The 24,473-nt window shown below is 39.6% G+C and overlaps 3 protein-coding genes across 4 annotated transcripts; 2 read left to right on the top strand and 1 right to left on the bottom strand.

The window, feature by feature from the left end:
* Window positions 1-933: 933 nt before the first annotated feature.
* LOC110953514 (protein FAM102B-like) lies at window positions 934-8,920 on the top strand. The gene is made up of 12 exons (XM_022197562.2): window positions 934-1,303; window positions 3,169-3,289; window positions 3,581-3,610; window positions 4,098-4,214; window positions 4,744-4,790; window positions 5,730-5,833; window positions 6,107-6,202; window positions 6,321-6,525; window positions 7,030-7,166; window positions 7,753-7,816; window positions 8,085-8,175; window positions 8,282-8,920. Exons 1-11 carry the CDS (start codon window positions 1,158-1,160, stop codon window positions 8,125-8,127), a joined length of 1,110 nt encoding a protein of 369 aa, XP_022053254.2. The 5' UTR covers window positions 934-1,157; the 3' UTR covers window positions 8,128-8,175; window positions 8,282-8,920.
* Window positions 8,921-9,623: 703 nt separating this feature from the next.
* Window positions 9,624-15,429, top strand: prpf38b (pre-mRNA processing factor 38B). 2 transcript variants are annotated; one of them, XM_051953447.1, is made up of 6 exons: window positions 9,624-10,066; window positions 10,980-11,048; window positions 11,290-11,441; window positions 11,619-11,679; window positions 12,275-12,329; window positions 12,966-13,109. In XM_051953447.1, the coding sequence occupies exons 1-6, from the start codon at window positions 9,857-9,859 to the stop codon at window positions 12,971-12,973; spliced, it is 555 nt and encodes a 184-aa protein (XP_051809407.1). In that variant the 5' UTR covers window positions 9,624-9,856; the 3' UTR covers window positions 12,974-13,109. The 2 variants fall into 2 exon arrangements, with proteins under 2 accessions (XP_051809407.1, XP_022078901.1); XM_022223209.2 differs by lacking the exon at window positions 12,275-12,329 and adding an exon at window positions 14,045-15,429 and having other exon boundaries at window positions 9,629-10,066; window positions 12,966-13,204.
* A 558-nt stretch (window positions 15,430-15,987) lies between these two features.
* On the bottom strand, window positions 15,988-20,223 carry LOC110953513 (fibronectin type III domain-containing protein 7-like). The gene is made up of 6 exons (XM_051953682.1): window positions 19,587-20,223; window positions 19,230-19,490; window positions 18,845-19,135; window positions 17,505-17,741; window positions 16,467-16,508; window positions 15,988-16,244 (listed from the first exon to the last, which is right to left on the bottom strand). Exons 1-6 carry the CDS (start codon window positions 19,822-19,824, stop codon window positions 15,988-15,990), a joined length of 1,326 nt encoding a protein of 441 aa, XP_051809642.1. The 5' UTR covers window positions 19,825-20,223.
* Window positions 20,224-24,473: the final 4,250 nt, after the last annotated feature.

Here is a 24,473-nt window from a genome sequence, read left to right as displayed (position 1 = left end):
ACATCATTTCGCAGGCCAATAATTTTGTCAATTCTTGTTGAAATAACCTCAAATTTTCACAGCCATTCATTCCCAAAGAGAAGTCATTTTGCGTCTTGGAATATGCTCGCACACAATCACAATCACCAAAACTTCACCAACTGGCAAACGAATTTGGGCTTGGTGCCAAAAATTTAAAGAGGAAGGCTGCTTGTGCAGGGCTAAAGGATCTGGTTGACCATCATCAACATCAGCATATTCCAAGATGCAAAATGACTTCTCTTTGGGACTGAACGGCATGGCTCAACCTGAAAACAGAACAAAAACTGAACATTAAACATAAAATCTTGATCTGTTTCTATATATTCTGTGAAAATTTGAGGTTATTTCAACAAGAATTGCCAAATTATTGGCCTGCGAAATGATGTCAAATTTCATGGGACACCTTGTATAACAGCACATTAATGCAATTTGTCATTATAGAAATTTTAATTTTCTTTGACTGAAAGGAAAAGATGAGAATACTTCTTCCACCACTGTTTGCCAGAAAAATTCCAAGTATCTTTTGCTCAATATGTTAAAACAATGCAGCACTTAAGGTATATATTAGCTTTGGTTGTGGGCAATTTTTCCATCCATATATTGCTTTAATTGTTAATCAAACTAACAACTGCAGATTTAAAATAGGAAACTGCATTTCTTTCATGATGTAACATTTCTTCTTTTTGTCACATGCCTGCTGATTAATAGATATTCTTCCTTCTCCTTTTATCCCTATTTCTTTTTGTACAGTCATGTTGTTGTCACGGGAGCAGAAAGGTACTTCAGTGCATTCACTTTTGCAGAAGACCCTGTTTCTCCTTTCAGCAGGCGCTTATAATAAATTTCAGCCAGACTGTAACGTGCCTTATCCAACCCACAGTGCAGCCACTACAATCGGTCGTGATATTTCCCTTTTTTTCCCCCCAGTTGTCCAATGAAACCACGGAATGTCCGCCACGTCACGGCTGGTATTTTTCAGTGGGTGTGAAGGAAGAGGTTTGAACTTTGAATCGTGTCCACAGCAGCAGCAGCAGCAGCAGCAGTTTGAACAGCTGAGAGAGCAGCAGTGACAGCAGAGAAAGTGTCCAGCTGTCTGTCAGCCAGGACCCGCTGCCCTCACACAACTTTCTAGGACCATGTCGTTCATTCTTATGAAGAAGAAGAGATTCAAATTCAGAGTAGATTTCGACTTGGAGGAGTTGTCATCGATTCCCTTCGTGAACGAAGTACTGTTCTGTAAAGTGAGGCTCCTGGATGGAGGATTTGGCGAGGAATCGAGTCGGTAAGATTTTTTTCTATTTTTGGCGAGGTTAATATTTATAGCATGTTGCCCCAACAAGCTAGCGTTAAACTGAAGCGAAACTTATGACCGCTTTAAAAGTCCATATTCGTTTTTGTTTTTATTAAGCACCTGTTTAGCATTTTTAAAGTTCAATAAGTACAACAGTGCACAGCTTTCAGAGTAATGTGTACACTAGTTAACGTGTAGCTAGCTTACACCAGCTGTCCGCTAACTTTACTTACCAGCCAGCAGTTCAAGACTTGTATGCAAGAAGACGATAAAAGTTAGGGCTACAGTGATTTCAAGTGATTTTAAGAGCCAGAGACGTCTGTTTTATCATTGAAACACAGATACTGATAGAAATTAGAGTTTTCAAAAATCGGTAACCTATGTTTATACTGGTGTCCATAGGCAACAAGTACTGTTAATGGTGGGTTTTACTGGAACGTCTTTTTAGTCAGATATTAAACAATAAAATATAAACAATAAAACACCAGCTAATAATAACAATAATAATGATAATAACTATAATAACGATAATAATAATAATAATGGTGATAATAATGATGATGATAATAATAATAATTATGATGGATCATTTTATACATTTATGCTACCGTCTCATTTTTAGATTTCTGACAGTGACATTCAAAAACGTGATTTTCTTCCATGGCAAAAGGAGCATATGATGCCAGTCTCCTCCGTGGAGCCATAATTATAACTGCTTGTAGAACTTAAATGAGTCACTGTGGAAAAACGGACACCGCTAGCACATGTCAACCGCTGGCCCTCATTACCATGGTAACTGTCAGCCACTAAAAACTATAAACACTGTGTTCTTAGTTTTTGTCCTGGTCCAGCCACTGCTTTTATTCTTTTTTTTTCCTAATACAAGCATAGTGACAATTTTGTTTATGACATATGGGGTCAAGACACTGTTATTATCTCTATTTATTGCAGTGTTATTTTAAAAATAATCCCTACATTTTTCCCTGTCCATGTGGAAAATATGTACTACAAACCTACATCCCCTTATTGTCTTTCCAATGACTAGCATTGTCCACTGTGTACATTCGTCATGTTCCCTAACAAGTCAATTTTACCAGCCAAGTCAGGCCAGATTTATCTCCAAAGCACACTTAAAAAACATTCACCAAAGTTTTCTGCAATCAAAAAGCTAAGCCATTAAAATACAGTGACCAGCAGGACCTGTATGGGGTTATAGTTTGCCTGAAACTCATCTAAATTCCTGCTCTTCAACAACAGTGAAGAATGAATGCACTGAAGTAACATTATTCTTCCTTTGGCCACAACATGACTCTATTATTCTATTATGATATCTATTATTCAGCAGGCATGTTGCAAAAAGAAGAAATGCCGCATCATAAACAATGCTACATTATTCAAAATAATTTTTTCCTGTAACTTTAATCTCATTTCTTTCTTTTTTGCTCTGGGAGTTGCCTCTGCATTTTCTAACTAACACTCCCCAGAGTTCAAGGACTGCGCATGTAGCCCAAAATCACAAATTTGTTTCAAAGGGCTGTATGAAAATTATTGTGAACATCTCATCTTAGAAGTTATGTCAATCTGCAATAACACTAGTTAATTTAAATAATCTGAGATTAGACATAACCCAGCATCAGTTAGCAAAAGTTTGTCATCTAATAAAACTTGTGAGGGGTTGTTTGAAACATAGACTTCACATTTCTTCATCAACTTAATGGTATGAGACACATCTTTCTGATATAATTTAAGGCTAATGTAGATGCAGACTTGGGATTAATATCTATTCTTTCAGTATCCAGCATGCCTGTGTGTTTCTGTATGAAGCAGTGCACCTTAATATTGTACTCGTGTCACAGGGAACCCGTCCAAGCCAACTGTGTTCACTGGAAGAAGAGATTCTCCTTCATGTGTAAGATGAGTGCCAGTGCTGGGACAGGTGTGCTGGACCCCTGTATGTGCCGGGTGTCTGTGCGCAAGGTACAGGACATTTTTCTCTGACATCAAGTTCTGCTTTGTTGGCACTACAAAAATGCACAGTAGCAGTTTCCCATAGCGGAATACAGGCAGTTAATAAAGACTTGAATGTGCGAAGAAAGTCTACATAATACCAGAGGAGCTGTTAATTTGTAACCTCACCACTACAGTGAAGGGTTTTGTGTAGACTTTTATCATACTGCAAAGAGTTACCAATGTTTTAATCAATATACTGTGCAAGATAGTAACAAAACAAACAAAGAAATGTAATAACACTTGTTTTTGTCATTTCAGGAATTAAAGGGTGGAAAGACTTTTGCAAAGGTAATACTTCTCTATTAAAATCTGTAGATATGTTGCAAACAAAGCAGCTTAAGTTCAAGAGATCAGTTAAACAGTCTTATCAAAAATGTAGATGATAGCAGTCCTTCAGACGTCCTTAGAGAACTTTATAGTTGGGCGAGTCTAATGACTAAGAATGTTTTTGTTGTAGTTTCCGGCTTTGGTTACTGATTGAAAAAGCAGTAAAACATACCTCATGTTAACCACTAACTTTAACGGTGGTCAGAGAATGGGGCCAATGTATTTTAGAAGGTCCCATCTCACACATATGCATGATTTCCTATCATTTGTAGACTGTCTCTTTTAACAACACATTCCCATAACACGATTCTTAATGGAAAATAAATTTTCAATTGTGATTTCACGGTCAAAAACACTTGATTAAAGAAATGCACACAAATGGCTAATTAGTACAATCTATATTTAAGCTGTTTAAATTTAGTTCTGAATCCATTCTAACCCTGTGCAGCTGGGCTTTGCTGATTTGAACCTGTCAGAGTTTGCTGGGTCTGGCAGCACTATTCGACGATGTCTCCTCGAAGGATATGACACAAAGAACACCAGACAGGACAACTCAATACTCAAGGTATGTTAATGAAGCACAGCTCAACAGACCTCTTTAAGCAGTGTGCTAAATGTCCTTAGGAGTGTCTAGCACACTGAATGATTCACTCTTAATTGTTTGTACATTTTAATAGCAGTAACTGAATTTGAATGCAGGAATAACAATGGTAGAATTGCAGAGATTAGTACACCACCCAGTCTTGCAAGACCTCATTGCCCCCAAGCAAATCCCCAGTTGTTGAGTTCTCTGTTTGAGAAAGTTTAAAGGATGACATAGATGGAAAAGTTGAACACCTAACGATGATTGATACAAGACATGTCTGAGCCTGTGGTGTGCAACCTGCCTGAACCATGGGAATGTATTTCAAATGTGCATATTTTTCTTGGGGCACATACCTACAATCGCCATATATTTCTTTGAAAGATCTTATTCTAAACCATCATTAAAAGCAACCCTGTGAAACCACACTGCACAGGAAGCCGGATCTCATATACACAGTTGCCTGCCTACCTAAAACTGATTGTAATATTGTTGTTGTGTCTGTTTACAGGTTGTCATCACCACACAACTTATGTCTGGGGACCCCTGCTTTAAAACGTAAGAGCTCTTCCTGACCTCATTCATTTGTTCATTTCAACTGAATATGAATTCACGTTGAAACTAAGGGACTGGTAAACTGTTTGTTACATTCAACTCTGTTCAACTGCAAAACCTTAAGGTTGTGGTTACCAAAAAAAAGTCCGAAAGTCTGCATTGAACCACAGAGGACAATGTCTTCATCACATCCTGTTACTAAACTGAAAACTGTCACTCGTCTGCTGTTAGCAACAGCCACAGAGTTTAAAATTAAGATCAATTTTAGAGCTCAGAGCTTATCTTTCTTATCGAAGCGCTAACAGCACCTCACCCAGACATTCATCTGTCCAACGTCAGCAGTGAGCAACAGCTGATATGAGATCAGCTCAGCCCAGAGGACACATTTTCAGGAAAATCAAGAGCTGTATGTAGAGCTGTTTGTCACAAAGGATGTGATGTAACGTCACACTCCTGGCAAAGCCTGTTCCATGTGCAAACACTAAGCTTTCTTCAGCCAACAAGCGCCTTTATATTCATTCCTCTTCCAACTCTGCTTTGTGTAATAATACACAGGCGGCTGCCTTGGAGATTTCTAAAACTTAGTCATTCATCCCACACAGTGTTACTCATTGTGTGTGTGTGGAGTAATTTCAACTGTACACAGAGGAAAGATGACGTTGTACTTGTTTTGTTGTTTTCTTTTAAATTCTGTGTCTGCATCTCTGTCCTCATTACCGAGTTAAATATATTACCTCAGCAGAAGTGGAGTGGAGTTTCCTGTGTTAGTGACTGTTGCATCAGAAACCCAATTGGCATAGACTAATTACTTATTTTATGTGTGCATTTTATGTGATTGTAACATCTTTAAAATTATTTTACAACAACTGACAATTGTAGGGTTAATATTTTCCAGTGGCATGATCCTGTCTTTAGATAATTTGATTTGTTTCTACATTCTAGTCCCCCATCTACAGCCATGACTCTGGGAATTCCACAGTCTGAAGCAGAGTGTCTCCTTGAGGACAGGAAAGGAGGGGACATCCACATAGCCCATTCGTTCACATGTATGTATATGTACACTGTGGCTTTAAAGAGCGCTTTGTTGTTTACAGTATATAACCTTTATTTTTAAATACTTTTACATAAAAAGCACAAATTTTGTGGGAGATGGTAGTAGCTTCTGTTATAATTCAAAAATCAACATTAAAAGGTTAAAATCCTGGCAAGTTTTGCAGTCGCGGCATGAGAATTGTCTTTGTAAATGATCACAACAAAAGTTGTCATAAAGCCTGTGATTTGCATAGTGAATCACTGAGTGTCTTGTCTTTCTTTTTTAGACCATCCAGGAAAGTCAGTGTCAGTCCCAGATGAGCTTATAATGTATGGTCACTCTAGAACATCCAGCTATGCAAGTCAGCTGTCAAAAATTTCAGGTACAAACACAGCAACACATTCCTTTTAAACAAATGCAACCATTTTACCACACTTTCTAAACACAAATCATAAACATTTCAACTAACACTGTGGAGATTTCTTTCTTTTGCCCTGAAGGTTACAGCTCGAATCACTCCAGTTTAACAGATCTGAGCCATCGACGGAGCGGGTCAGGAGGTTCTGCCTCTACAGGCATCGGCAGCATCCTTGAACCCAGTGATCACACGGAGAGAGGAGAGAAGGAGTTTAGGAGCACTCCTCCAGTCTCTGCAATCTGCCATCATGCATCTGAAAACCCCTCCACTCCTACCAAAGTTCTAAGGTAATGCCTGGTTCTCTCAGTGACATCCAAAAATGTATGTCTTTGCCTGTTTTCTGACTGGAGTTTAAAATATCCACAATACTCTGAAACTCACAGTTTATCAGTTATGGGCAAGCTGCTGGAAACGCAGCATGTTGCAACTTTACAAGAAAATAGTTCTCGATTAACAAGTTGTACTGCATTTGGAGCACATAGTTCCCATCATGTACAAAATCCAGAACAATGAAACTTTGTATTTGTAATTTATTGTCTGACTCAGCTACACTTTATAATGACCAGAAATAATCAAACTATGCAATAATAACATTAATATACATGTTTTTCTTCCCTTGTGAGCTTTCTTTCTCACATATTTTCTCTGGAGTTTTGAAGCATTGCATATTTATTTGGTTGGAAACAAACTCATGAATAGACTAGTGTGTCCGAGTTTGGTTACTTATGTTTGGTCATGTCATGTTTTGTCAGTATCTGTAGCACTGAATCCTGTTTCTTTTCCCCCCTTAGACACCCAGTAAAGCAGAACTCTATGGAGAATCAGCTGAAGAGAGTTGATGCCACCAGGGTGGATGCTGATGACATAATAGAGAAAATTCTACAGAGCCAGGATTTCAGCCATGGCTTCTTGGACTCCAGTGCAGAGGGTGTGTACACCTAATCCTGATGTGGAAAGTTGCCCACCATCTTGCAGATGAGATCAAATTACTTGAAGGCATTGCAATGCAACAACACAGTGTCTCTTAAGTGCTCAGTGCGACATCCCAAGGCAAAAAAAGATTTTATTATGATGGTAGTTTAACAGAAATGTAAACTGTATTTCATTGCTGATTACAGAGCTTAGGTTATCTGTTCTATGAATACCACAAGGGCAGTTTAACCTCATGGATGGATAGCTGTCCTATTACAAACTCTGTCCTCAACCAAGGCCGTCGTGTTTCTAGAAGACAGACATTTACTGTGTTCAGCAACGGTGCACACATTTTAGAACAAAACGTCGTCTTCTACCCTCAAATATAAACTACCTCCCTGAATGTTCCTTCAAAATATTTAAAGTTTTAAGACTGTTTGGTTTGTTGTCAGCTGTCTCACCAGCTCCCTATAACATCCCCCAGTTACCAGTCATTTATTTTTGAAGGCCGACAAACTACAAAGTGTCAGCAAGGCGTTTTCAAACCCTAACTGTGTGCCAGTTTTCTCATTTCTCTATTGTATGTGTGTGTGTTGTTGCAGAGGAGGGGCTCAGCTTGTTTGTGGGTCCTGGTGGGAGTACAGCCTTGGGAAGTCAGCACACAAGGTGGGTTTGATTATGTAACTGTGTATCGTGGGTGCCACACACCAGGCATTTCCTACAAATATGGGGCATTACAATTATGCTAAATGAGGAGCTTTTAAGTTAACCATGTACAGTATGTTGTCTTTATGCTGTATGTTTATTTCCATGTCCAAACTATTTAAATTTCACACCATTGTGGTAGTTTTGCACATAAAAGAATGTCACTCGGCCAGGTCGGATAACCACCCTCATTTCCCGTCACCTAACACATTGTGACATTCTCTTTCAGGGTCGCAACTGGAGCTTTCGAGCAGGTGGTGATCAACCGCTAGGCTTTGGGAAGCATGTGTCTCTCACAAAGGGTGCCGTATTACACTGATGTAAGGGCCGCAAGTCTGAACAGTGGATGTGCCGCTGGAACTTGCTCCCATTTCACTCCAGGAGATTTAATTTCTCTTATGCAATCCCTTCCCATCTGACCTGCAGCTTCTGTTGGCCGGGACAGCCCTCTAGTGTTCAAGAAGTGGAGCTGAAGGCCAAGTTACTGAAACATTGTGTCTCCTAAGATGACATATCTCTTGGTCTTCTTCAGCTGTGTGAAAAATGGTAGGACATGGGATGCCTACTGTAAGTCTGCTCAGCCCTTTTGGTGCCATTTGAGCTGCCAGGCTTGCCCCATGTTTTTCAAAAGTAGGTATAAGTATCCCACTTCTCTGTTCACCCACTGTGGTATGAATGTGATTTTGTTTCATTGTTAGAGACAAAAAGTCAAATGTCTGTACTGTAAAGGCCTTATGTACCACACATTTTTGTATTAGTATTTTGCTTATTGACGTTCTAATGGAGGGTTTTGGAGGATGAAGGACGCAGGATTTTATGCAAGGAGAGAGTCTCAGGCAATCACTGGTTAATTTCTCTATCAGTGATAATTTATAATAGCATAAGTGGCTGGAGAGAGAACAGTGTCTGTCCCTCCTGTCCATATATTTAAAATGATAGAAAACGGATGGTGGAGACTTTATTTACATTTTTTTTAGTACATACACTACGTTCCATGTGTTGATATTTATTTGTATTCATGGCCAAATTTTTAAATAAAGAAAAGAACATCCACTCGGACCACTATTTTTGCTGCACTTCATTTGTCTTTTTACTAAAAGTTGTTTAGGCTAAGTGTAACGATGGTTTGAATTATAAGATTTTTCTACTGTCGGGACATAAACATTCACAAGGAAATAAGTTCTGTTCTGTTTTCACGTAATGGAATGACTATGAAATATTGACTTAACTGCAGCCTATTAGCACTGCATCTCAATCAACACTCACTTAAGAGTTATTTACAATATTATGCTATGCACTACTACACTACTGATTTTATAACCACAACATTATCTGACAAAGTCACCTTGCAAATTTATTTTTAAAAAAATCACAGGACTAAAACTAGGGGTGATATAGTCATGATAAAAATAAACCCACTTTGCAGTATTTTAAGCTGAAAATTCAAAGACACATTTAGTGGAGAGGGTGACTAATTTTTTGGGAAAAATGCACAATATGGGACCTTTAAAGTCCTGACAAAGACACCATGAAACCATTCATGTATCAATAATATTGTGGTCAATATTTTTTTGAAAAAAATAAATCAAAGTACCAATTAATTTAAAATGAAAAGTCAGAAAATCCCAGAAATGTTTAATGCATAATTATTTTAGTAAATTATAATTACACCTTATCTGTTTACAAGTGTTATGTGCATTTGTTTGCGCTGTAAAGCGCCCATGCTTTTATTTTGAAAAGAGACCTTCGCCGTGTTGACGCACCGTCAGTCCCGGCAGAAATCCGTTCACACTGCACCACTACAGTTCCGGTTCCACCTCACAACGACACTACAGCGAAAACAACGGCGGGAAGTTATTATCATCAGTTAAACCAAAATTCTGCAATAACTAAACGGACGAAATTGTTGACGGTCGACAGTTGACTATCCGTAATTGATGGCTGTGTAGACGGAGGTACGATAACGGTAACCTGAGTTTAGCGGCGTGGGATTCAGCTAACATGGCTAACGTCGGAAACCAACTACCAGCACAGGCCGTTAGCAAGCCTCCAGCAGGGAAACATGGAAATGTACTGCCCCTGTGGGGTAACGAAAAGACTATGAACCTCAACCCAATGATTCTTACCAATGTACTGTCCTCGCCGTATTTCAAAGTTCAGCTTTATGAACTAAAGACCTACCACGAAGTTGTGGACGAAATCTATTTCAAGGTAATGTTAGCTTATGCTAACCCGCATGCTAGTTAGATAAGCACGTCCAGTCAAGCTAGCGTTATTGTGGTGATAATGTACAGTATTGGTCAGGTAACAAGTTAAACTGGGGTCAGGTTGCGCTGGATTTAACTAACTTATAGTTTAAGAAACGGGGAGATATTTGCTGTTTTCATGTAACTGCGCACCGAATATTTTAAACCACTGAGTGCTAACTAGTAACTTCAAGGTATCATTAATTACACAGAATAGCGTCTAAGCTAAGTTGGATCAGTTAGGTCCAATCAGTGGGCTTCTCTTATACAATAGACAGCATTTTAACGGTACGTTTAATCAGACTTTGTTTGTTACCATATGTTGTTAGTTTTTCGTCAATGCTGGTCTGCCTTTTCATTCAATTCGGTGTGATTTCTGTAGCGCCAATTCACATCACATGCCATCTCAAGGCACTTCACGTAGAAAGATGAAAACCTTACAAAATTATAGAGAAAGTAGTGAGTAGTAAGAGAAAGAAGTATTGAGGCACTTAAGTTATTTGCTAGATAAATTGGTTGGTCTGTAATCTATAAGAAAATTGTGAAAAATGTCCATCAGTGTTTTTCCAAAGCCCAAGGTGACGTCCTCAGGTGTCTGGTTTTGTCTACAGCAAAGTTACAAATACTTTACTGTCATAAAGGAGTAAAATATTTGGAATAGTCAACAATTTGATAGTTGATTTTTGTACCTCTTAAGTTGAAAAGATATCAGTAAAGCTGTGTTGTTAATGGCTGAGATGATTCTTCTTGGCATTTCTCATGAAGCGTCTGGATGACGGGTGGGATCATTCTATTTGTGGTGTGAATGGAGGCGACTCAGAACGTGTCTTGCGGACAGGTGTGTGTGAACTACCTTCATGTTCTCATTCTGTCCACAGGTGACTCACGTTGAGCCCTGGGAAAAGGGAAGCAGAAAGACTGCCGGTCAGACTGGAATGTGCGGAGGGGTAAGTGAGAAGTACGTGCTTTTTATATTCCCCATCTCTTCCCCCCTCTGTGTTTTCTGTACTAGTGTGGAGGTACCAGTCTGTTGAAAACAAATGATTTACGAGTGAGACCAATTTACTGGTACTTGGTCAAATAATGTTCCAATTATTGTACTTAAGTCTGATAGTTAGTTATGAAAGGTTAGCGGTAAACATTGTTCAGTGATGTGCTTTATGAATATGTGTTCTTCATCCTTACTAGGTGCGTGGAGTTGGGACTGGTGGGATTGTATCTACTGCTTTCTGTCTTCTATACAAACTGTTTACTCTCAAGCTGACTCGCAAACAGCTGATGGGTCTGATCACTCACACAGACTCTCCATACATCAGAGCACTTGGCTTCATGTACATAAGGTATGAACAGATTTGGTTACTCTAGATCTTACATGTAGAGGTTTTAGATCATAGAAAGTTTTGTTTAAGCTATTGCCTGTATTAGCCTGACATGTTTGAAGGCTGATTATGAAACAAATCAAGAACAAATATCTGTGTGACATCTGATCACTGTGCTCTCTGTTCATTGTGTCGCAGATACACTCAGCCCCCTACAGACTTGATAGAATGGTACGATGGCTTCCTGGATGATGAGGAGGTATGTCAGCCCGGGTAATAATTTGATGTTTTTTTTCTCTCCATGAAATGCACACTTAAACCGCACACGTTAAAAGCCATCCGTTAACCCCCCCCTTGTGATGCTCATAGCTGATTTTTCACCTTTGCCTTCATTTGGCTTAATTGTCCCCAGTTTTTTGTCCTCTAAACCTGAGTAGCTAGGTTACTTGCTCACTGCTCTGCTGCTGATTTGTATCAGGGTAAGTACCATGTGTGATGCTGAGTAAATCTTTTAGTCATTGTAAATATTAAGGCATGCCCTTTGTTTTGTTTTTTTTTTTTGTTTTTTTTTTTTGGACAAGCTTTTGTCAGGACTTGTTGCACAAAACTAAATTTGGGATAGATGGCATTTGGAACATTCACATGTATACTCACACAAACACAACCACTAATGTATAACTCTTCAAATCTTGCATAAGTCTCTTGTGATTTTCTTTTTTTTCCATATTGACATAAAATATAATTTGATCCCAGGCTGTGCAACCAGGCCTAATTTGATGTTCTGTTGCAATATATTTGAATTGATCATTATGAAATCCTACCCAACTGGTTAATTCCCCTGTTTTTTTCTTTAGATGCCCATTGTGCAGCAGGTGAATTGGATATTGTATCTCAGCACTGTTGGTTTGCGTGAGTGCAAAGCGGCTGTTCTCTACCATATAAAGTTGATAACTATTCAACTGGTGTGCACTTACCTGCCTGCTCTGATCTGTGCTTACACTGTGGGCAGTTTTTTTAAAATCTTTGCTTAGAGTTCATTTTGCTTTTGGGAGACGGAAGAAGGAAGCCAAGGCTGCTCTCTCTTCGTCCCCTCAGCATGATGAGGATGTGCCTCTGTGTTTTGCTCTCCCTTCCCTTCACCTTTTGTCTGTAGAATGAAAGCAGCCACTTTTTAAAGATACCGTTTTGAACAGATGGTGGGAAGGAAGGGTGTTGGCTCTTCAGATGCCAAAACTTTTGCTTAATTGTTAAAGCTCACACTGTAAATACAGATCCCAGAAACTGCCAGACAGGTTAGATGAGGCAAACCTTTTGTGATATTTATAGTTTTGTTTCCTATTAACAATTAGCAGAAGTAAAGCCAGACACATTTGATTGATATAAGAGATTAAGCTAGATGAACAGAGGTGAAGGTTCAGTACTTGGTCATCACAAATTGCTTTTTGATGTGAGGCAAGATTGAAAAAGCAATTACATTTATTTGTGTCCTAACCATGTGTACTAATTAAGTTTTCTTATGTGTTTTTTCCTACCGTTTGGTTCTAGGAGCTTGACGTGAAAGCGGGAGGCGGCTGTGTTATGACCGTCGGAGAAATGCTGCGCTCCTTCCTGACCAAACTCGAGTGGTTCTCCACTCTGTTCCCTCGTATCCCAGTGCCTGTGCAAAAGATTATTGACCAGCAGATAAAAGCGAGGCCGCGTAAGGTAGCTCAAAAGGAGACACAGGAGGAGGAGGAGGCCACTTTTACAGAGTCGGGGAGGCAAGGGGAACGGCGGCGCTCGAGGTGACACAGCTCATGATTCAACATATTTTGTGTTTGCTTATTTTTTGCCGTTCTTTTGTGTAGCTAATTAGAATGAAGACGCATTGAATTAGCTGTATCCTGGATGTTTCTCTCAGTGCTTTAACAGTTTATTAATTGACTGGTCCATACACTCATTGCATACCTACTAAGATTTTGTCAGTTGTTCTGCCCAATTGCATCTTTTCTATGAAGTGCGCAGGACAATTCTGCTGATCACTTTCTTCTGTTAAGGCTGGGAACCATAACACATTTAATGCTACACTTTATATAAGTGTGTTGTCATATTTGATCCATGTTGTGATAAACTACGTGTGATTTAAGTGCTGCATAGAAAGCCATTTTATCATTTTCAGGCTAGTGTGGATATTCCAGATATCCATAATTCAGTTCTTCCTTGTCAGAATGAACTGTTTAGTTGTTATTCTTCAAAATGTCATTCTTCTTAGGATCAATCATGTTATTTTTGCCTTTCATGTGCATCGAACTTTCAATGTCGGATATCCAGTGTGAAATTTTAGGATTTCTTAACAGAATACTCAATAAGAAAAGCTTAGATTTCAGATGTCCTCAATTCAGTTATTAGTAATTTTAATTTCAGATATATGAATTACCAAAACATCACCAAAATTCACTATGATTAGAAAAAGTGTCTCTTTGCATTTCGAAACTGGCAGAAGTGGCGTCATTTGTCTTTATAAAAATGTCTGTGTGGATATCTGTTATATTGATTTGAAATTCAATCATAAGAATCGATGCACTGGTATGTGTGTTTGTAATTGAGATTGTTTGATTTTAAGCTAATAGTATTATTCTTGCCAGGACACCTAGACGGACGCCGAGCCCCCGACGGTCGCCCAAGCGGTCCAGAAGCAGGAGCCACCATCGCGAGAGAGACCGGCACGGCCCCAGCTTTGACCGAGAGCTAGAGAGAGAGCGTGACCGTCAGAGGAAGGAGAGGGAGGGCAGGGACCGAGACAGGGATAATAGAGGGGACCGAGGGGAAAGGGAAAGGCGGCGATCTCGTAGCGCAGACAGAAACCAGGAGCGGCGAGAACGCAGAAGAAGTCGCAGCGGCAGCCGGGAGCGAAGAAGCGAACGCAGAGAGAAGGAAAGAGAAGGAGGGGATGACAGGAGCAGGAGGAAGGACAGGGATCACCATAAAGATAGAGGCACTGAGAGGGAGAGGTCCAGGGACAAGAAGAGCAGAGGAGAGACTGACGAGCGGAGGCACAAAGAAGACAGGGAAAGGCACAGGGAGGAGAGGAAGGCCAAAAGGTCGAGCCGGAGTCGAAGCAGAGACAGGAGGCACAAAAGTGGAGGAGAAGAAAAGAGCAGGAAAAGAGATCGAAGCCACAGCAGAGAGAGGGATCGAGAGAGAGACGGAGAGCAGCGTTCTCACAAACGTAGTCGTAGCAAAGAGAGGAGCCACCATCAGCGAGAGTCCAGCAACGACCACAGTAAACACAGCGAACGCAGAAGGAGTCACAGCACTGAGTAAATGTTGCCTCGCAGCAATATTACTTCTTCTACTCCTGTGTTTTTCTTCCTGTTTTCTACCCAGTCTGTCACTTGTGCTAAAGAGAAGGAATGTTAGCACGTCGGACCTTTGGAGTTCTCGTCTTTTGGCCAATGTAATGTTGCTTTACGTTTATGTTTTCCTGCTATTTCACTCCCTGTTAGACCATTGTTAGTCTCCACTTTAAATCTGAAAAGTGGTAAAAATGGCATTTTAATTTTCTATGGTTCGTGTTTTTTGCCCCTGGAAGACATGGGTTTGTACATAATGTTTGGAGGCTGACTACACGCGGTAAATGGGTGGAGTTGGATTTCCTGCTGGGTTGGGTGCAGTCGCTGCTGAAGGTTCAGCTCCACAGTCGTAATGGACTACAGGAATAGCGATTATTATTTTCTGGCTGTGCAAAAGTCAATACACACTTTAAAATGAGGAAAAAAAAGTCTAAAGTTGCAGTGTGTATGTGAACGGTTAACGTTCAGATCTGAGTATTGTGGCGATGCGGCTCAACCGGCACAAACATAACTCTGTCCAGGATCATGTGTAGACGGTCTGAGAATGTTTTAATCCTCTAAAGGGCAGTCTGCAAAGGGTAATTTTTTTTACCACACACACTTGAGTCCTGCTTGTGTTGTGTTTGGGTTCTTGCTCTGTTGCATTTTGTTTTCTAATAAAACACTTTTACAAATGATACGTTGTTTTGACGTAAAACACCATGAAAATGTAAAAAAAACCAACTACATCAGTCATTGTTTGGAAATATGAAGGTTGAATGCAGATATTTTAATTTTATTACAATGCAGTCTGAAAATACCTTCAATATTAAATATACATTTAGAAATGGCAAAAAGTAAATACACTGGACATGTTAAAACACTTCCTGATATATTACCTTTGAGAGACCTAATATATAATTTACAAAAGTGGGTATAAAAAAACAGCAGGACCGAAGCTCCAAAATAGAATATGCAACCTTAACCAACATCAGACAAAACCTATTTCTATGAAGGGTTTTATAGTCATTTTAAAATCATGAAAGTCTTTACATTTAGCAAGGATGCACTAAAATCAAATTGTGCAGCTTCTCACAATAATTCCCGTTTTCTTCCAGATCTAACGTTCTGGTGTATTACGAGTCGCTCAACAGTGCTGCTGTTTGACTGAGTAAGACCTTCACATTTTTATGAGGGGGTGTAGAAACCTGTAGCTCAGTTCACCGAAGTGTTTTCCCATTTAATTGTGAAATGGCTCATCCTGTTTGAACACACACTCGCTCTGACTCTGGTCCACTAGCAACAGAGAAAACAGCCAACACAGAGAAACAGTAGGCCGTGTTTGTGCTCAGATCGGTGAGGATGATGCTTTCCCCGTACACTGTGTATTGTTCCTGGGTATTGGAGTTGTCCTGCTTGTATATTAACAGGCTGTAATAGGAAGCAGCCTCCACTTCAGACCACTCAATGGAAACAACAGTCGCTGATGGTTGTGTGACATCCAGCAAGGGAGCTGACGGGAGAAACGAGCCAGAGTTGAGAACGAGGTTTTTCCTTTACACTATTGATGAATACAGACTGTATGAAAGATAATATATTTAGAAAATAGTATAGCTTTGAAAGTAAAGGCTGTCTGAACCCTCTTAGCTTTCAATGACTGTTTTATTTTAACATCTTACAATATAAACTGAAAATTAAAAATGCTACATTTTTATTCTTACAAATTCAAACTTACCATCCATTTGTAGATCTCTCCTCCTCCGTCCTTGTGCCACCACTAAAGAGCAAAGTTTAAATGTTTAAAAAGCCAATAAAACGTGTTTACTCCCCACCCCACAATCCTTATATATCGGGTGTAAAACATGTGGCCCGTGGGTCAAAACCGGCCCTCCAAAGGGTCCAATCCGGCCCACAGGACGACTTTGTAAAGTGTAAAAATTACAGAGAAGACCTCAACTGCAAATTTGTCAAACCGTAAATTTAAAATAATTTCCAGACCATGACAAGTTCTTTTGACCATAAAGTAAAATACGAGCTTGTTCAATGATATTTTGTCATTTTGTGTCTCATGTTTGTAACATTTTGTCTTGTGTTTGTTGTTTTCTTATATTTTTTTGTCCAACTTTTGTCCCCTGTCTCTTGTTTTTGCCGTTTTGTGTTTCCTTTTTGTCTCACTTGTGGTTTTTGTCTTATTTTTGTCGTTTTGTGTATTTTTTTGTCTCATTTGTGTTTTTTGTCTTATTTTTGTCGTTTTGTGTATTTTTTTGTCTCATTTGTGTTGATTGTCCATGTTTCTGTCACTTTGTCACTTTTTGGTCTAATTTTTTGTGTCTCTTGTTTTGTGTCATTTGATGCTTGTCATTTTGTTTCTCTTTTGTCATTTTGTGTCTCATTTTTGTAATATTTTGTCTTGTTTTTGTCTTACTTTTGTCGTTTTGATCACAAAGTAAAATACTAAATCATTTTCAGTTCCTGATACCTGTGACTAAATGTTTTGTGCCTTTAGATCTGTAGGTCGTAATGTGTAAATGGTAAACTTGCATTTAGGTTGTTCATAATGTTTAGTGAAAAGATCATTCCTTAAATGTGAACATTTTTGCACTAAAACAAAGAAAAAATTTGGAGTTGTGGTTATTTGTAGATTATTATGTTATGATTTTACTGGTCCGGCCCACTTGAGATCAAACTGGTCTGAATGTGGCTCCTGAACTAAACAGTTTGACATCCCTGTTGTATATCCTCTCCATGTGCACTCAGACACATCACTTCTTACCAGTTGTGACATTTGTTTGTTCGCTCTCTCCGGCTGTGTTGCTGGCTGTGATCACCAGATTGTTGGAAGAGATGTTGGACAGAGAGCAGGAGAGTCCTGGTACACTGCACAGCCGCCTCTTTGGTGTGACACTGTTGTCAAATACAGTGTACCTGGTGGCAAACACTGAAGTGTTCCATGAAACTGTTGCAAAGGAGCTGTTACCGCTGTAGACCGCTCCTGATGGTGGACAAGGAGCTGGGAGAGGAGAGATAGGAGTTTAAACTGATGGTTTTCTTTTCCTTTGAATGTCCTACAGATCATTTACTAAAGTAAAAGAACCAATACTGCCGTGTAAAAAAGCCTACATAAGTAAAAGTACAAAAGCAGCAGCAAAATGTAGTTAAATGATTAAAATAGCAGTATTAGCTTGGCTCTCCTGAATGCTATATTGTTAGGATTTCATTAGATTATTTACAGCGAAGCATCAGGTTGAACCACTTTATACACAGTTGGTAAGATGGTTAATGTAAGAGGAAAGAGGAAAAAAATAAGTTCTGGTTGTTCGTCTTCTCTAATCTTTGTTGTTTTTTTTGCTGCAATATTTTTTTGAACATATATTGAAATGAAATCAAATGAGAAGTTTAGAAGGGAAAGTAACTATTTGGTGGAGCTGCTAACCAAAATGTGACTCTGAATACACTGCTTTTTATAAGCTGCAAAACGTTTGGAAACCACTGATTTTATCTTTGACAGTGTGATAAAACAGTTAAGTAAAAAGTACAATTTTCATTCAAATTTAGTGGATTGCAAGTATAAAGTAGCATAACATGGAAATACTCAAGGAAAGTTCTAGTACTTGAAAATTGTACTTAAGTAACAGATAAATATACTCCATTACTTTGCACTACTGATATCTTCTTTAGTCTGGCTTTTCTTAGCTCCAGTAACATCATATTATCATTAATGTAAGGTATGATTTAGTTTTATTACTACTGACTTCTATGTATGAGAAGTGAAAATGGCAGCTATAATAAAGGTGGCAGTGAGGTAAGTGCAGACTTATGTGTAATAAATAAATACTTTGCTAAATTAAAGACATTTATATTTAGCCCAGAAATACAGTCATGTCCAAAATTATTCAACAAATTTTAACTTAAAGTTACTTTTAAATGTGAATAAAAGCTGAGAAATTATTTTTTCCACAATGATGCATCTTGTACATCATCTTATTATCTTTTGGGAAACACCTTTGTCATTTCCAAGCAAAATAACTTTAAGTCATAATTTGAATAATTTCGGGCTTGCTTGTAAATGTAAAGATGTGTCTGAATAATAGCTCTCGTTTAAGTGTAGTCTACCTGTTGTTCCACTGAGAGGAACAGATTTACTGCTGGTGCCTCCAGTGTTTCTGCTCTGCACTGTGGCATTATAGGATGAACCACAGGGGAGGGGAATCTCAAAGTTGGTCCTGTTTGTCCAGTAGGAAGTGATCTCAAAGAGGGCCTGGCTGTCTCCCAGCAGACTTCCTGTTAAAGCCAGCAGGTACTCAGTGTCTCCACAGCTGACCGCTGTCCAGTTGAACTGCATCACTTGGATCTCCATCTGCATCGGCAGCAGCTTCACCTCGACAGCTTCTGGAGGACAAGGAGCTGAGGGAGAGACACGAGTGTGATGACGAGTTATTTAAGTGTTAATATTACAAAGTTTTGGAGCGTTTGGTGAGTTTCATGCTGATCTTTGTACCTGCTCCTCTCTGCTCAGGGACACTGAAGGAGCTGTTGCATGTTCCATCTGAGGCCTGCACAGAGAAGTTGTAAACGGTGCCACAGTCCAGGTTGTTGATAGTACAGGTGGGGTTTGTGCCGTGACAGCAGAGCATGTCTCCATTTCCAGTCTGAGCACAGCCATAATACTGTACAGCATTATCACTGGGAGTCCATGTCAGCATCGCAGATTGATTGGTGCAGTGCAAAATAACTGAGAGTTCACTTGGCTGGCAAGGACCTAAAGAGAAACATGATTAAGAAGGTGTAACTTTAAAACATTGATTGTATCTCTTAAGTGCTTGCACTGATGTCCTGCGTGTCTGAAAACACACACCTGTGTGCACTGTCGTGTTCTGACTGGCTTTGCTGGAGCAGTTTTCGTGGCTAGCAGTCACAGACACCGTGTACTGCTGGTCACAGTGGAGCTCTGATACGCTGCAGTTACTGGAGGAGGTGTTGCAGGTGTGCACGTGTCCATCTGCAGCTACAGCAACCACGTGGTACATTTCAGCAACTGGAGAGGGAGTCCAGGACACCAGCACACTGTGGTCCTCACAGGAGGAGTTAACCATCACGTCTCCGGGCGGACAAGGCTCTGTGATTTTAAAAAAAAAAAAGGAAAAAAGAGAAGTGTTTTCCAGTCTGAACTAGTAGATTTGGATATGAAGTTCTTATCCTGAAGTTTGGGTTACAGATTTTCCAATTAGGCCACAATTTTAAAGGAGCTTTTAATTATCTAGTGTTCCTTGATCCAGGGTTAGGGACTCCTCCAGTGCATCACATGATAAATGTAAGTTTCTGAACTTTGCTGAACAGTTGTAGATCAGAAAGGGCGAATCAGGACTAACACCTCTTGACAGGCTGATCAGTCTCAGTCGGGTCACCAGAGTACCACAGCATGAAGATAAAAGACCTGAAACACCCACTGACCTCAGATCCTATTACTGGTGAGATGGAAAAATATGTTTTGTTTTTTCTTTCTCTGTTGCAAAGTATAAAATATTTTCATAATCATCAAAGAGGTACAAAGGTGCCAGCTAGGTACAGTTACATGATTAAAAATCCTCTGATGGATGTAGCTACTACAAATGATGGCTCATGGTGGCTACTATTGATGAGAATCAGAAAAAGAATCCTAGTTGAAGATATCAGTCATAAGTTAAAGTTTTTTCGGTAATTTTAAAGAGAATTTTAAAGTCCTCCACATAACCTCTCCTAAAACCACAAAGTGGTATTTTCACACTTTAATACTTTACTTGGGGAGCTGTGCAGTCTCTCGCAGGCAGATTTTGTTGCCTTTGGACAGAATCAGAGTAGCTGTTCTGTCTCAACAACAACATAGAAATGTAGTTTTTCATAATTTAGTTACTGAGCACCATAAAACTAGAAGAAACTTCCAGAGCAAATCAGACCCGATCCAACTGGCCACCTTTAAATCCAGGTTAAAAATAGTTTTACATGTTTTGTTGAACCCTACATACTTCTGATAAACATCTCGCCCTCCTTTCCTGTATTTATGCCTCTGTTATTAGATGTCTAAAGCACTTTGAATTGCCTTTGTGTTCGAGTGGCACTGATCTTTGGTGTATTTCCCAAAATGTACGGATCTGGTCGACACACCCATGCTGACTCTGTAGGGTGGACTCCTCATGCTGCTGCAGCGGTCTGAAGAAGTAGCTACGATGATGGTGTAACGGAGGCCACACTGTGCTCCCTGGAGGTAGCAGCTGGTGCCTGTGCTGTGGCACCACAGGTAGGTTTGGTTGCTGGCTTCTGCTGTGGCGACGTACTGCGTGCTCCCCTCGCTGCCCTCCATGAGCTCCCACATCACGAGGATGGTGGAGTTGTGACACTGAGTGAAGGCGGTGATGCTGGACAGGGAGCAGGGAGCTGGAGAAGACACAGGTTTGATTAGTTCAACACTGCAGCATGAAGGAATCCTTAACATGACTTCCACTAGGACTGACATACCGGTCTGCAGCTCGATGGCAGCACTAGGCGGACTCTCACACTGGCTGTTCTTAGCAGTGACAGTGAAGTTATAAAGCACACCACAGGCCAGGTCCTCCACCTCACATGGAGTGTTGCTTGACGTGGTGCAGTTGGCTGTATGCTCGTCTCCACCTGCAGCTGATACGAAGTAGCTGTCTACCCCAGGAGGAGTGTCCCACGTTATCCAGGCAGAATTGGTCACACAGTCGAGGCGGCCTGTGATTCCCTGAGGCTGGCAGGGAGCTAGAAGGTAAACATCAAAGTTAAACTGGAGGCTGGATGGAACGATTTATGCAAAAAAATGGAGGGGTTTTGAAATGTTCATACCTGACTGGATGCTCCGGGTCTGACTGTGTCTGCTGTGGCAGCTGCCTCTGACAGATGTGACGTAAACTGTGAACGTATTTCCACATGTGGCATTGCTGAAGGACCATGCAGTGTTTGTGGTGTTGTATATTTCGCTGGTTCCTCCGTTCTCCCCAGTTAATGAAACCAAAAAGTGGTCAGCATCTCTGATGGCATCCCAGGAAACTGTTATGTCATTGGATGAACAGCTGACCCGGGCGCTCACGTTCTGAGGCGGGCAGGGGCCTGAGAAAACAAAGACAGCTTGATACCTCAGCTACAAGTTTTAAATTGAAAATGTTTGGTATTGTGTAGTAAAGTCCCTTCACTGGTTTTGTATCTCTCACCTGAGCTGAATATCAGAGGCTGACTGGGGATACTGGAGCAGTCGTCGTCCGTGGCAACTACCTGAACAGTGTAGCTGTTTCCACATGTGAGGCTTCTGAGGGTGCAGCTGAGACCGGGGGTCTGACAGCTGTCGTTGCCATGACTACTGTGAGCTGTCACCGAGTACTGTACAGCACCGCGACTGGCAGACCAGGACACAAGGACAGTGTTGTTCAGACAGTCCATCACCACGGAGACATTAGTGGGAACACACGGCACTGCAGATAAAGTATAAATAACACAGTGTGAGAAGAACATGCTGCAACAATGTATTTATTCATTACACGATGCATAATTAATGATCTCTATAACACACACACACTCTAACACAGTATGGAACATGAATTTATCAATATTCTACTGCATCCGTTACATTATACTATTGTTATGATGTAAAGTTTACAATATATTATTGTAACTATAGATCAAGTTATTTATGTAATTAAAATGTTTTACATTTTTTAAAAACTTAAATCCAATAATTCTAAAAGTGGACGTACGTTATCACATTAAAGCACATATTAAAAAGCACACCACTTTAATGTAAAGTTATATGTAAAAACACCCATTCCATTTTAATTCAGTTAATTAATTATTTTAAAAAATAATACTGTATTGTGGCAATTAAAGCCCACATTACCAGTTCTGAAACAGTATTCTGACATTTTTCATTAAAAAATATGATATAATGAATAATAACACTTTTCTGTGATTTTATACCTGATTATTTGCATTATAGTAGTGTTTGACCATAATTTCAGATAATTTGTTTTACACATGCAAATATCCTCTAGATTACATTATTAAGTAAAACAAAAATAATATATATGACCTTTTATCACATAAAAATTTAAAACTATTTAATTATGGTAAATTATTATGTGATGGTTCAACTATTTTACATTTTTTTCTTTACAGTTTAGTACAAGAATTATTCGTTGAAATGAAACTTTCCATAAATGTATTGAAACAATATAACTTCAACAAAAGTGTTACAGGAAATCTCTTCAAAAGTAAAATAAAGGCATCCCATACAAAAATAGTTCCTTTTACACAATTGGTCACCAAAATAAATTACACAACCATATAATTTTACCGAGTACAATTGGCTGCACTGCACCATCTTTGTGCTGAAGGTTTGTTGGATGAATTTCATGTTCATATCGAAATGCTTATTTGTGTCTTAAAGGCTGCCTCTGTCGAATGTTTAGCTCAGTTCAACTGATTTTCCACTCAGTCTGTAAATTTCAAGGAAAAAAAAACTCATTGGAATAGCAAAAAAAAACAAAAGAGAGTGATTTCAAATAACGGCAGATGAGAAGTTCAGGATCAGTTTATTATCAGATTGCTTGTATGTTATTAAACGTAAGCTGTGTTAAGAACACCACATTTTTTTTCTTCCCAACAGTCCTGTAACGCTCACCTGACTGCAGAGTTGTGGTCTGACTAGAGGTGACGTTACACTGCTGATTGGAAGCTGTGACTAAGACGGAGAAGTTGTGTCCACACATCAGCCCAGGGACGCTGCACTGACTCGTTTCTGACATGCACATTTCAGAGATGCCTGAGTCGCTCTGCATGGTGGCTGTATAGTAGTTGGACCCGTTGCTGGGCTGCCAGGTTGCCATGACGATGCCAGAGAGACAGTCCTGCATGGTAGAGACTCCCATGGGAAGACACGGCCCTGGATAAAAGACACAAATTAAATCCAGAGCTCACTTCTGCTGTTCTATTATAGTAAGTTGTAGTAATCATATATGAAGTGTACACACAGGTCTGTACGAATGCCGATGCGCTGTGGTTTCCAGGACAGTGCCGATTGTGAGGTGTGACTGTGAGGTTGTAGCTTTGTCCACAGGTAAGTTCGGAGAGGCGGGCTGTGGTGACGTTAGTACTGAAATAGACCGATTTGTCTCCTGCCTCAGCTGACACCATGTAGGTCTTTGTCCTGTCGCTGGCGTCCCAGCTCAGAGAAATGTCTTCAGAATCACAGTTCACAGTGGCGGTTAAATTCTGCGGCACACAGGGATCTGGGAGGAAAAAAAGATGATGGAGAGGATGCAACAGAGGTTTCTTATGCTATATCCACTTATTATGAATAAACGCAGTCTCTCTTTTCCCTTTATTTTGCCCCATTTTTTCTACATTTAACTGTCATGTTGTCCTGCAGGCCATTTTAAAGTTGGAAAATGTGGGAAAAAAATGAAAAATTTCACAGTGAAACTTCTGATGTCCACATTTTCAACATATTTGGGAAATTTTTCAACAACTTGTGGTGGAAAAAAAATGTTAAAAAGAAATGTTTAAGAACATTCATAGAAAAATGAACCAAAAGCCAATGAATTTTGCTCGATTTTGGTTGATTTTTTGTGAATTTTCTTAAAGAAAATATTAGAAGTTTTTATGATATATCTGTAATCACTTTAGATATTTTTAGGATTTTTTTTGGAAGATTATAGCATTTTTAAAAAAAATATTTGCAAGAATTTTCTTCCCA

Source organism: Acanthochromis polyacanthus, chromosome 9, assembly GCF_021347895.1.
Source record: "Acanthochromis polyacanthus isolate Apoly-LR-REF ecotype Palm Island chromosome 9, KAUST_Apoly_ChrSc, whole genome shotgun sequence".
NCBI classification, from domain to species: domain Eukaryota; kingdom Metazoa; phylum Chordata; class Actinopteri; family Pomacentridae; genus Acanthochromis; species Acanthochromis polyacanthus.
This window is presented reverse-complemented; position numbering and strand designations above follow the sequence as displayed.

Excerpts from the sequence above, each read along its gene's own strand:
- LOC110953514 (XM_022197562.2), top strand. The coding sequence starts at position 1,158 with ATGTCGTTCATTCTTATGAAGAAGAAGAGATTCAAATTCAGAGTAGAT. Across the intron at positions 4,215-4,743 it reads AGGACAACTCAATACTCAAG|GTTGTCATCACCACACAACT; the intron begins GTATGTTAATGA and ends GTCTGTTTACAG. Across the intron at positions 7,167-7,752 it reads CTTGGACTCCAGTGCAGAGG|AGGAGGGGCTCAGCTTGTTT; the intron begins GTGTGTACACCT and ends GTGTTGTTGCAG.
- prpf38b (XM_022223209.2), top strand. The coding sequence starts at position 9,857 with ATGGCTAACGTCGGAAACCAACTACCAGCACAGGCCGTTAGCAAGCCT. Across the intron at positions 10,067-10,979 it reads TGGACGAAATCTATTTCAAG|GTGACTCACGTTGAGCCCTG; the intron begins GTAATGTTAGCT and ends TTCTGTCCACAG. Across the intron at positions 11,680-12,965 it reads GCTTCCTGGATGATGAGGAG|GAGCTTGACGTGAAAGCGGG; the intron begins GTATGTCAGCCC and ends GTTTGGTTCTAG.
- LOC110953513 (XM_051953682.1), bottom strand. The coding sequence starts at position 19,824 with ATGGTTAACTCCTCCTGTGAGGACCACAGTGTGCTGGTGTCCTGGACT. Across the intron at positions 19,491-19,586 it reads GAACACGACAGTGCACACAG|GTCCTTGCCAGCCAAGTGAA; the intron begins GTGTGTGTTTTC and ends GTTTCTCTTTAG. Across the intron at positions 17,742-18,844 it reads TCCTCTCAGTGGAACAACAG|CTCCTTGTCCACCATCAGGA; the intron begins GTAGACTACACT and ends CTCCTCTCCCAG.